Source organism: Doryrhamphus excisus, linkage group LG21, assembly GCF_037039965.1.
Source record: "Doryrhamphus excisus strain RoL-2023G ecotype Guam linkage group LG21, RoL_Dexc_Guam_v1.1, whole genome shotgun sequence".
NCBI lineage: Eukaryota > Metazoa > Chordata > Actinopteri > Syngnathiformes > Syngnathidae > Doryrhamphus > Doryrhamphus excisus.
In genome coordinates this window covers 1,688,386-1,701,491 of record NC_136377.1, presented here as the reverse complement: position 1 = coordinate 1,701,491, position 13,106 = coordinate 1,688,386, and the positions used below count along the sequence as shown (strand labels likewise).

The 13,106-nt window shown below is 42.4% G+C and overlaps 1 protein-coding gene across 2 annotated transcripts in view; it reads left to right on the top strand.

Moving 5' to 3' along the window:
• The window catches only part of atp2a3 (ATPase sarcoplasmic/endoplasmic reticulum Ca2+ transporting 3), a 35,366-nt gene that overhangs the window by 10,724 nt on the left and 11,536 nt on the right, over window positions 1-13,106 (top strand). For both annotated transcript variants that reach the window (XM_058086868.2, XM_058086869.2), the window contains exons 2-8: window positions 255-272; window positions 489-571; window positions 3,531-3,635; window positions 3,948-4,086; window positions 9,080-9,160; window positions 9,347-9,432; window positions 11,418-11,882. In XM_058086868.2, coding sequence (XP_057942851.2) covers window positions 255-272; window positions 489-571; window positions 3,531-3,635; window positions 3,948-4,086; window positions 9,080-9,160; window positions 9,347-9,432; window positions 11,418-11,882 — 977 coding nt within the window. The remainder of the gene's footprint in view (window positions 1-254; window positions 273-488; window positions 572-3,530; window positions 3,636-3,947; window positions 4,087-9,079; window positions 9,161-9,346; window positions 9,433-11,417; window positions 11,883-13,106) is intronic.

Sequence of the window (13,106 nt, the reverse complement as noted above, 5' to 3'; positions counted from 1 at the left end):
ACAGGACTTGGAATGACTTGTGTGGGGGGTGTTGTGATCCGGTACTCGAACCGTAGCAGAAAAAAAAAACAATGCAGCTTTTGAAAAATAATTTTGTGTGAGAATACCACTCTAGACTCCAGACTGAAACCATCAACTTATGAACTAACTTTTGTGTTTCCTCATTTTGCCCCCCCAACCCCCACCCCACCAACTCCTCTTCTGGCTCCGCCTCCACCTGTTCCTTCACAACGCTCGTCACGTGACACCTCCAGAGCTCCCAGCGGAAGAAGGTAAATATTGATTATTCCTGATATCTCTCGCCTGATTGCATCTCTGGAGCTAGCCAATGCTACGTGCTAATCTGGCCAGATCTTCTGACGCCAGCTCTTGCGACACCCCTATTGGCTGGCTGGCGTCATTCATTCCTTCCGGAAGATCCGATTCTAACCGTATTCTCAAGTTTGGTCTGGTGTTCTCGGTAACGGTTTGTATTTTGTGCATTGCAGGGAAGTCCCTGTGGGAGCTGGTGGTGGAGCAGTTTGAAAACCTTCTGGTCAGGATCCTGCTTCTCGCCGCCTGCGTCTCCTTTGTAAGTAGGGCCGAGCGTATATTAAGATAAGATAAGATAAGATATGCCTTTATTCGTCCCTCAGTGGGGAAATTTGCATTGCACAGCAGCAAGAGTACAGAATCAAAAAAAAAGGCCAGTAAGGATAATTCATAATGCAGCCTACAGAGAACATACTAACTCCTTATTTCTAAAATCACAAATACTTCAACTTGCTGATATAGTTCATCTTCAAACAGCCAAAATAATAATGCATAAGGCTAAAAATAACCAATTAGCTAAAAATGTCATCCAATACTTCTCTACAAGAGAGGAGAAGTATGATCTCAGGGAAGAAGTATGTACATTTGAAACACTTCTATGCTAGGACTACGTTAAAAAGCCATAGCATTTCAGTATGTGGAATCAAACTATGGGATGGATTGAGTAAGGAAATCAAACGATGAGCCAATTCAAGAAACAATACAAGCAGTTGATGTTTGCTAAATACAAGGTAACTGGTAATACCAGTCATAATGTGCTATATATTATGCTATGCATTATTTAAAAAAATACAAAAAAAAACAAAAAAAACCTTAAACTGTATTATGGAAAGCAGGAAGTGAACAAATGTAACGGTTACTGATTGTAAAAGTACAAGATGGAGGGGTAGGATTTAATAAGCTTTGCTTCTTCCTACTCCTTTTGGACATGTGGAACTGGGAACTGATTATGGGATGCATTCAATTGTAATCTGATGCATGTTCAAATGAAATAATACCATTACCATTACCAAGGCTGGCCGTACAGTGGACAAGTGGTTTGCAAACCCCTCCCACACAATTTCTGCTATCGGGAACAGTGCTGGTATCGGTATCGGTTTTACCCTCGTTCAAATGCAAGCTCCACTGGTGGAAACGTGTACCATAGAGGATTTCTTCATCCAGTGTTGGTCCAGTTTTTAGGAAGGGGAACAGGGAGACTCCCTTTGGAAACCCGACCATCCATCACAAGTCCTTTTTGAGTGGTGAAGGTAGGAAAGGGGTGGAGCGGGGGAATCCTGACTACATATGAACTTTTTTTTTTTTTTTTTTTTTTTTTCCATCTATTACAGCACGTCTCTGGTGTTTTGGAATGGAATTGCTTTTAGCTATTTCTGAAAGTAGGAAAATTGCTCTAAAAATGCGTATGACACAATATGGCCTCTCTCGCAGCTCGGCGTGCAGGCGGAGGCTGGAAGAGCTCATTTTCCGCATGTTATGTTAGATTGACTTTTCACTGTAAATACGCTGGTAAAGTGGAGCGGCGAAGCCAAGCTGTGATGTATGACATGCCCAAACAACTTTTTCTAACGGCATACAGTATTTGCACATCCTTAGCGTGGCTGAAAGTTAAAGCTAGGTTAAACCTGAGTTGATTTGTCTCGTATTTAGAATACGCCCAAACATCAGCCAGCAAATCTTTGATTGTGCTTCTCACACACACGGTTTGAGTCCATCCACCGTATCAAGTACTGCAGTAATTATAGAGCATTGGGCCCTAAAATGTCTTTTTTTTTAAGTAGAAAAGGAAGCTTCAGATGTATAAAATGGCCCAGCGGTTTTACTAACCAATGGCAGATTTGCAATCCGCTTCTAATTGGGACTCAATGAGGCATTCAAATGACTTTTAAAGCAACTTTATTGCTGCAGTTACTTGAGGGACCCCTGAATGCAACACTCCTCATTCATTACATTTGCTGTCGGAATGGAACAAAAGGAAAACCACACGCCAGGGTGTCCGAAGTGCCGCATGTTGGCACATGTTGTTATTGGCTGATATCGGTTTTCTGCAAAAAAGCCTCTATTGGACATCCCAAGATACAAGACATTTGTTCACTTCCTGTATTCCAAATGAACTCTTTGCTCGTTTAAAATAGATAGGAAAGTTGTAAGGTGATGTAACAATATAACAAAAATAGTTCTTGTCACTATCATGAATTTATATAACAGTCAAAACAAATATTAAGATAATTAAATATATTTATAACTTGTGCTCAATAATTGTTAAAAAAAATAAAACAAAAAATCAGCAAAAATTGAAAAATAATCAGTAATTTTACAAGAAAATGGTTGTAATCTAGCGGCCACAATAACCTTTTATTATGTTGAAAAATAAAATTTTATTAGCATAAAATTGAAATATTGACAGTTATTATGAGAAAAAAGAAAATGTAAATGATGGAAAATTAGGTTGCAGAAATGCTACAAGAATAAAGTCAAAATATTAAGACCATCAGGACAAATAACATTTAGTAGCATAGTAGTAGCGGTGGCGGTCTGAATACTCGCTAAAAATAGCCACAAAGTTCAGAAAAAGCAGATTTGACTGTACGGCCCTGGAACCTCCAATCATGGCGAGTCCCATTAACATGTGTTTTATGAGAAACATAAGGTTGGATTTAATCCCTGCAGCAAAGTTGATGAATGACCAGCTACTAATTACAAATGATTGTGTGTTGGACTAATTAGCGCTGCATGGTTGACTTCGTTTTACAGACGGATTTGCTAAATATTTGACTTTGTCATCTTCTCATTATGTTGAAGTCTGACATGTTTGTGGTCTTTAAGTCTATTTATGGAAAGAAAAAAAAACAATGCTTTTTTTCAAGAACTTAAATGCTGCGTTAGATGAATTCATACAATTTGTGAACGGCTCTTGGCTAACGCTATCACATGACCATGGAAACTTTTATGCAAACCAAACCAAATACCAATGAAGTGTATGAGTTCGGAGTATTTCAAGGTAACGGCATTGAAGTAAGTGTAAACAGGATTCCAAATACCATATCATACGGATCCATTTTCTACCTATTTTACCTGAAGTAGGCTTTCTCGGCAGGGGGGGGGGGGCCTCCAAGAGCCGTGGGCATCGCCTTTTCTTCCTAAACACACACCTCAAGCTCCATCGGGTTCGGCTGTTGTGTGTATGATGTAACTTTGTCTACTTGATATTTGTCTAGGTGTTGGCTCTGTTTGAGGAGGGGGAGGAGACCGCCACCGCCTTTGTGGAGCCTGTCGTCATCCTCCTTATCCTCATCGCTAACGCCGTCATTGGTGTCTGGCAGGTGAGATAGGCTTTTGCGAGAGGTTTCATACTATTGCTAAGAACGGCTAGCGGCCGTGCGGTTGCATCTCCAACGCCGCTTTATGCATTCATGTATTCAGACCAAAGTGAAAAGATGTCAGCACAACAATACAGAAAATTCACTGTTAAATTCAATTTATGCCGTTTTTATGGTTTTTTTTTAAACAAAAACCAAGTTCCAACATTTGTTTCAACTCAAAAGTTGAGTCCACTGAAGGATTATTTTTCCTTATCACACAAATATGCGTTCAATCCAAACCATCTCTTATCTGCTTCATCTCCTTTTAAACAGGAACGGAATGCCGAGAACGCCATCGAGGCTCTGAAAGAATACGAACCCGAAATGGGCAAAGTGTACCGCATGAACCGGAAGGCCGTGCAGAGAATCAAAGCCAGGGAAATCGTTCCGGGAGACGTCGTGGAGGTGGCGGGTAAGCGTTTATTCTTCCCCCCAGCTCCGGGTGCGCTTTTTGCTGTCAGAAACCCGCACAGAAAACGTTCACTCCCACACACTTTGACGCCCATTCATGAGTCTGGAAATACCACTGGAATATCACACAACCGGATTACATAAGAGTCTTTCCCCCGGATTTGCAGGTGCCAGGACTACGGTCCAGTTGTGTACGTATGTGTGTAGCTCTGTAGGAGTAAACCTCCCCTTGTATTTAAAGCCCGCTTTAACCGTCCGCAGCTTTTCCATTTCCTTTTGATTTCCATACGCTCAGTCTCGCCACCTGGACGCAGCTGGATGTTTGTCAGGTCTTCACTCACACACACACACACACACACACACACAGCCCTTGCTGTAAGATGGCCTGCGTGTGGGCAGTCCGGTCTAAAAATAGTCCTGCTGCCACTCTGGTTCCGGCACATCTGTCTTGTGCCAGACTTGGCGTGCGTGAAGCTAACATCAAGGCGAAATCCCGTCCGAGTAAGCTAGCCTGGACCGTAATCCATCGCCTTCGCTCCACGGCTTGTGATTCGCCTGATAGTTTGGGGGGATTTGCGGGAGACCCCCCCCTACCCCCCCAGCCCCCCATGTGTGAGTCAGCTCAGGCTGCTTCCAATAATGAGCACAGAGTGGCAGGAACACGGATGAGACATGAAGTGAGGTTTTTAAAGTACACATGATGTCATTTGGCCTCTTCGCTCTTGCTCATAAACTCATTATAACGGGACTGGGTTTCACGACAATCCTGCAAAAAACTCATCGTCATCAGATTTCATCAGAAAAAAAAGGTAATCAGCAAAATAACATTGCTAAGTTTCAGGAAAATATCTGTTCCTGACTAAAAAATTGAGAAAACCGGCTTAGGAATACATTTCAAGCATTAGAGCCCTCTAAATTTGAAATAGCACCCCCATAGTCACTTTACCGACAACCATTCACACTCACACCTATGGACAATTTGGAGTCGCTAATTAACCTAGCATGTTTTTGGAATGTGGGAGGAAACCGGAGTACCGCGGGAAAACCCACGCATGCACGGGGAGAACATGCAAACTCCACACAGAGATGGCCGAGGGGTGGAATTGAACCCTGTTCTCCTAGCTGTGAGGTCTGCGCGCTAACCACTCGACCGCCATGCAGCCCCCCCGTCTTTCATCAGAAAAAAAAGGTTTAGTAATCAGCAAAATAACATAGCTAAGTTTCAGGGAAATATCTGTTCCTGACTAAAAAATGGAGAAAACCGGCTTACAAATATATTTCAAGCATTAGAGCCCTCTAAATTTGAAATAGCACCCCCATAGTCACTTTACCGACAACCATTCACGCTCACATTCATACCTATGGACAATTTGGAGTCGCTAATTAACCTAGCATGTTTTTGGAATGTGGGAGGAAACCGGAGTACCGCGGGAAAACCCACGCATGCACGGGGAGAACATGCAAACTCCACACAGAGATAGCCGAGGGGTGGAATTGAACCCTGGTTTCCTAGCTGTGAGGTCTGCGCGCTAACCGCCCACTTTCTCATATATTTATATAATAGATTTGGCGCCACCTGTTTGCCGTCACTCATAAACATATAGCGTGTGGTCCCGACTCCGTACACTAGATGGCACTAAGTCTGCTTCTTACCACGCATATTGCCACAGGTAGATTGCAATCCTTTGGGACAACACTGACCAAAGCGCCTCAAGAGTAGTTTATCTGACAGATCACAGAGCCTAGTTTACATAACGTTTGGAGTGACTTCCTTTATACGCCCCCCCCCCCCTTTTGTGTGCCTGTGACCAATACCTCTTTGGAATTCGGGCTTGTCGCCGCCGGCTTGTTCCTTCACACAAGATATACAGGCAAGCCCACACAGGTAGTGAAGCCTCCGAACCGCTCCACTCCACCGCCTACCCTCACAGACGCTGTCAACACCCCACCGTCACCACGACAACGACCCCTGCTCTCTTTTCGCTCTTACATCTGCGACTCCGGCGTTCGCGCGGGTTGAGGTGTTCCGCCACCTGGTTGCCGCTGCGCGAGTCTCATGCAAATCAACCAACCGCTGTTTATTGGCGGCTGCAAGTTAAACTTGGTTTCTTTTTATTTTGGAATATTTTTATGTACCCGCCTTACGCATCCATCCAGGGGCTTTGGCAACGGCTTTATTTTTCATTTGAAAAATCTCCATTACCCGTGGAGGATGTTTATATCAATATATTATTTTATTGCATTTATATGTTAGATTTGAAGCCCAGACATTACTCAGGAAGGACATTTTGGTTCCTTTGAACACCATTAAATGTTGATTTCTAACATAGATGATCATATACTGTAAGTGAGTGATATCATGTTTTGTTTTAAAATGATAGATTTTTTTTACATGTTTTGGACAATGAACTTGAGATTATGGTAATGGTTTTATTTCATTTGAACATGCATCAGATTACAATTGAATGCATCCCATAATCAGTTCACAGTTCCACATGTCCAAAAAGGAGTAGGAAGAAGCAAAGCTCATTAAATCCTACCCCTCCATCTGGTACTTTTACAATCAGTAACTGTTACATTTGTTCACTTCCTGCTTTCCATAATACAGTTTAAGGTTTTTTTTTTAAAATAATGCACCTTGTAACGAAGTACAAGGTGATATGACCAAACAATGCCATAATGGGTACCATAGTAACTGTCAATATAGTTATATATATAGCACATCGTGACTGGTTCTATATATATCACTATATAGACTGTTACTATGGTTTATTAGAAAGACCAGATTAGAAAGACCTCTTGGTCTCCTGGACTTTGACGTTTTGGACGTCTGGCCGTTTTAAGATTTTCGTATAGCAACATATTTTCCTGTAGAAGTTTTCATTTATTCTGGAAGTTCGTTTAGGTTGTATTGATTTGTCTCCACGTTTTGATCAAATTTCACCTCGCATTATTCCTAAATGTGTGTCTTGTCGCGTGTCCATTTTGAAGCCAGGCAGTGGTTCTCATCTGGTTTGGCTGTGGGGGCCGCAATCAGCCCTAGCTGACAAGCGGTGACCCAAATTGTGGAATTTTTTAAACTCTAACTTCTCAAATATCTACTATTTAAAATAAAACCGCACTTTGGAGCAAAGAAGTGGCAAAGACGATTGGAATAATTTTATTTGAATCAAATCTAGCAAAGGTGACAACCTTTTTCACAGTCACAACAAACGTAGATACGAGTACGAACACGGGTACGAACACGGGTACGAACACGGGTACGGACACGGGTACGGACACGGGTACGGACACGCGTACGACACGAGTACGACACGAATACAGCAGCATCGCCAATCGCCGATTGAAAGCTAACAGGGGCCATTTTCATCACAAAGATGTGAGTAATAAAGCGCTAACGATATTAAGTGTCACTTATGTTTTGACCAATTCCAATAAAAGCGTTGATTGACTGCTCGCGTGATAATACTCCCCGAGGAAGAAAGGGCTTGATCTAGTTCAGGAAATAGAAGATTTTTTTTCATATTCAAACTTATTAGAAGATGATAAACATTAATATTTCAAAGGACTTTTGGAGGGGTATATAAAACATTTGCGCCCCAAAGTCGGCAGATCTTACTTTTTCAGGCTTCTGATGGGTGCTTTTCACATAGAAGTTTTTTTTTGGCAGATCTTGTGAGGATATACGTTGTCACTAATATCACTAATTGTTCTCTTTTGATGATTTTGTCAAAATATATCTGTGTTATGGATGCTTTGAAATGAAATATTTTGGGAAATTTGCATGGAAACCTCACTTAGAATGCCGAGAGATATGAGTATACGCAGTCATCGTGCGCGATAATCCACCGTGATCCCCCCTCAAACTGGCGACAAAGAAAATAAAGTCATATTCTCCTTCATTTCATTGAATTTCCAGCCCCCCGCCCGCCCTCCCCCGGTTAACCAAAGGTTGGTTCCACTGGAAATTGATGTGAAGAGGCTAAAATGAAGTGTAGGGAGGGGACTGGAAATGGACACAATTTACCACAAATAAGTCAAAGGAGAGAAAATAAAATGGATATTTACTTTAAAATTCCATCCCGGCAGCATGCTTGCCCTTTGGTAGGTACAATGCGGACCACCGCTTTTTGCGCCTCCGCTGGAACTTTCCTTGAGGTTTTTATTGGGGTGAGAGCCGTGGTCGGGTTGTCAGGACGGTGTGAGGCGTTACAGAAGACCTGAAGAGATGGAAACCTGCGCTGGGCTTCTCTCGCTCGCGAGTCACGGTGATGCCGCATGTGAATGAATGTCAACTTTGCCAGGATATTATGCAAGACTCTGAAACACTTATATTCTAGGACTAGGTTAAAAATCCATTTCATTTCAGTATGTGGAATCAAACTATGGAATGGATTGAGTAAGGAAATCAAACAATGCACAACGATGAGCCAATTCAAGAAACAATACAAGCAGTTGATGTTTGCTAAATACAAGGATGAAGAGTCTTGAACCAGTCATGATGTGCTATATATATCACTATATTGACACTTACTATGGTACCCATTATGTCATTGGATGGTCACATCACCTTGTACTTTGGTACGAGGCACATTAAATTCTAAAAAATTATAAAAAAATAAAATTTAAATAAAAAAAAATTCAATAAAAAAAATTATGAAAGCAGGAAGTGAACAAACTTTTGGTACCCACAATAATAATTAATACCTCAATGGCGGTATAAAGCGGAGTTGGAAAGAGCAAAGGGAGTATAAAGGTAGGCGTTCTCTCTCTCGTACTCGGCTAGTCAGGCCTTGGCCAGCGTGACGCCCCCAGCCATCTCCCCCACACCTAACCCTAACATCATACATAAATGGAAATAACCAACTTCCCTTTTCAGCGCCGACATCTGCACGGTGGTTCAGAGGGTTATTGCCCCGGGACCAACCCAAATTAATGACTTTATTTACGTGTTCAGCTGAGTGCTACGCCATGTTTTTTTTTCTTTTTTTCAGTTGGTGACAAGGTTCCTGCAGACATCAGGGTGACCTCCATCAAGTCCACCACCTTGCGAGTGGACCAGTCCATCCTCACAGGCAATCCTCATTTCTCACTTAATATGTTCCAAAAGTTCAACGGGATTGTATGAAAACCGTTTGGGCACCCAGCTAATTTGTTCTGCGCACATTTTTTGCTATTAGGAGTATTTGCTACTATGAACACATGCTATTGTTCTTCTTGATGTCACTTCCCTTGGACATCTTGTACAATCTTTTCTTCAGGGGAGTCTGTGTCTATCATCAAACACACGGACCCAGTTCCTGACCCCAGAGCCGTCAATCAAGACAAGAAGAACATGCTGTTTTCTGTAAGCGCACCACTTGAATCGCTAACGTGATTTTAGCCAAGCATGACGTAAATAAGGACAAGCTGTCTATGCACCCCCCCCCCCCCCAACCTTTAGGACCATACAGATTTTATTTTTCTTCCCCAACTGAACAAAACAGGTCAATTACAACATTTCATTGACTGACAAGAACAACTTGTACTCCTACGGATTTCACCGCGCAAGGCATATTTCATCATTACATGACCTGAAATCAACCGCTCAGTTTTCCCATCTCGGAACAAGAATAGCCTCTGGCCTTTTGTAAAGAAAATGACACACATGGAAATGAAACGCAGGTCACGCAGCGTCACGGGTGAACGTTTTCATACTTTTATTTATGATTGATGTCGTCGTGGTTAAAGTGTTTCATCGTTGGTAATGTCTCCAAACGCACGGGCTTGTCGTCAAACGTCAGTAAACAAGTACTCGCTTTCTCATCTTGGATAAAAGGCATCATTTTCCATCAACTTTTCGACTTTTCGCACTCTTGACTTGTGCTACACAACATGGAGAAACACCAGAGCGTCTCGTAGGGTTTGGCCCGCCATCAGCCCCTCGCTGACGAGCGGCGACCCAAATTGTGGAAATTTTAACTTCTCAAATATCTGATATTTAAAAGAAAACCGCATTTTGGAGCGGCGAAGGCGATTGGAATTTTATGATTTAAAAAAAATATATATCTAATCTCAGTTTGTAGAGACGAGTACAACAGCATCGCTAGTGTCATCAGTCATTTATTAGCTTCTTAGCTTCCTTTGAACCAGGGGTCTCAAACTCAATTTACTTGGGGGCCACTGGAGCTAGGGTCTGGGTGAGACTGGGATCAGGTTTTCAAAAAAAAAACAAAAAAAAAACGCATTTATTAAAAACAAAAAAATTAAAAAAAACTTCGCTTTGGTTCCAATTTTCTACAAGAAAAGCTCTGATGAAACATTCCACTGTTCTCAAATATCTTACTTTTTATTTTTCTACACAAAATAAGATGAAAAATAAATAAACAAATCAAGAATAAAGAAAATCAATCAATCAGTAATAAATATAATAATAATAATAATAATAATAATAATAAAAGGGCAAATAATAAAAACTTAAGAAACCACATATAGTTTGTGGGTAAACAAATGATTTTTTTCAGATTAAAATGAACAAAGCATTATTAGAGCCCTGTAGACATGACAAAACACGACTATAGTCACATTTATACTCTTTTTATTTACAACATATTGCGCAACTGCAGGGTCTTGAGACACATGCTAACTCGCAAAGTAGAGAGCTAGCGACCTAAACGGTAGCCTTCAAGTTATTTCCTTTCAACTTAAATAGCCAAAACCTTACCACTTCCACACGGATAGGGAGGATAACTATTAACAGTTATTTAACCTTTAACATGAACATGAATCAAACGTAATAATTTTTTCTGGGTACATGATACCATACAGCATCCATATCAAACTTGCGCGGGCCGCACTAACATTGAACTTTCATATCGAGGCGGGGGCCTCAAACTAGTGTCCTGTGGGCCACATTTGGCCCACGGGCCGCATGTTTGAGACCAATACAGGAATAACCATAATAATCATGTTTTTTATTGATATGAGCTAATCATTATTGATGTCCTGTTTGCAAAATCCGCTCACAATTTCTGCTACACAAATCATACTGACCACGTACAGGAAAGACGATAACAGTCGTTACCGTACGTGTCCACCGCCGTCACACGCCCCAAACGCTTTCTGTTTTCCTTCTAACACACCGGCTGTAAAGCAAGAAACTATAAGCTAGCTAAGCGGACAAATGACTCCACATACGAAAAAATGATGTAGTGTGATGATTGAATGCGGAAAAAACTAAGCAAGGTTTGACTCCCATCAGGCTTCCATCCAATATTGACCTCCACTAATAACTCCTATCACTTGGTTTATGTTAATGGAATGATACATAATTTCCATTTCTTATCTTCGCAGGGCACCAACATTGCTGCTGGCCGTGCTACAGGTGTCGTCGTGGCGACCGGTGTCTCCACCGAAATCGGAAAAATCCGCAATCAGATGGCGGCCACGGAGCAGGAAAAGACGCCACTGCAGCAGAAGCTGGATGAGTTCGGCCAGCAGCTCTCCAAGGTCATCTCGCTCGTATGTGTGGCGGTGTGGATGATCAATATCGGTCACTTCGGGGACCCCGTCCACGGGGGCTCCTGGGTGCGTGGGGCCATTTATTACTTTAAGATAGCGGTGGCGTTGGCTGTGGCCGCCATCCCTGAGGGTCTCCCTGCTGTCATCACCACCTGCCTCGCCCTCGGCACCCGGCGTATGGCCAAGAAGAACGCCATCGTACGCAGTCTGCCCTCGGTGGAGACCCTCGGCTGCACATCGGTTATTTGCTCTGACAAGACGGGGACCCTCACCACCAATCAAATGTCCGTTTGTCGAGTAAGTGGCAATCTCCAAACTCATATCATGTCCAGTGCCCGCTTCAGCCAATGTTGTCATAAAATTTGAGACCCCAAAAAATTATGTTTATGAAAATGTCAGTTTATATGGACATGTGTGAGCCCAGCTCTGGTCTGATTTCAGTGTTCTGGTTATTTATCAGGGTTATGTAAGTGAAGATTCTCTAAACAATATGCGTTCAAAAGAGTAATACCGACATTTCTATGACAAAAATGTCTTACCTTGACGTCATATTAATGCAACAAAAAATGTGTAGCCAAGTCATACTGAATGATGATGACTGATCGGAGCCATGGGCTTGCACAACAATTTGTTGTGGGACCACTTCCACATCCCTCGGGAGCGGCTAGACATAGTATAAAACTCCCTTGCCCTGCAAGCCACGGGGTCGTCCCAAGCAGTCGTAGAAGTCGTTTTTCCAATCCACACTGCTCGCCTCTTTTAATTCCAGTAACCACTTATGAACCTGATGTGGCCCACAGACTGCAGTTTGCCCACCCCTGCTCCCTGCGCTTGGGCACAGTCAAGGCGGAACAGAACGATCCAAAGACGCAAGCTTAGCATTGTCCAAAGTGCATTATTGATGTTAGTAATCACTCCGCGCGCCCCACCCCCGACTGATTTAATTCAATAAGAGCTCGGTTACAGTTACATAACGCAAATTTATATGAGGATAAATGCCTCGCACAATATTATCTTTAACGTTTTTCAGTCATGTGGGAAGTTCTGAATTATTCATACCAATGTTCTCAGATCCTCCTTCTTCTGTGTTTATCTTTCCCTTCTTTTGAAGGAAGAATGCTCATATTTTAGCGTATTTCAAACATGCCTCATAAAGAACATGATGTTGATACTACAACGTCACATCCAACCAGGGTTGGGAAGAAGCACTTTTTATGTCATCTGACCCATTCTCCATGTTTCCATGGAAGGGGGCGTTGCAAGGAGGTGGTCTCAAAAAGGAGACCACGACGCCCAACACTAAGGGGACCTATTCTGCTCATTTTTCGGCCGTTTCTATTGAGTTGTGGACTCCTACAGAGCAGCTACACACGGAAAGCTTTCTAGATCTTCCAGAATCTGCACCTATTCCAGCTGTTCAAATTCAAATTCTGTTTGAATTTATTCCACCCATAGCCCGCCTCCGATGGGATTGGTCCCACTCAGCTTGTACAGCGAACAGCTAGTACACTTTGTGCCCAT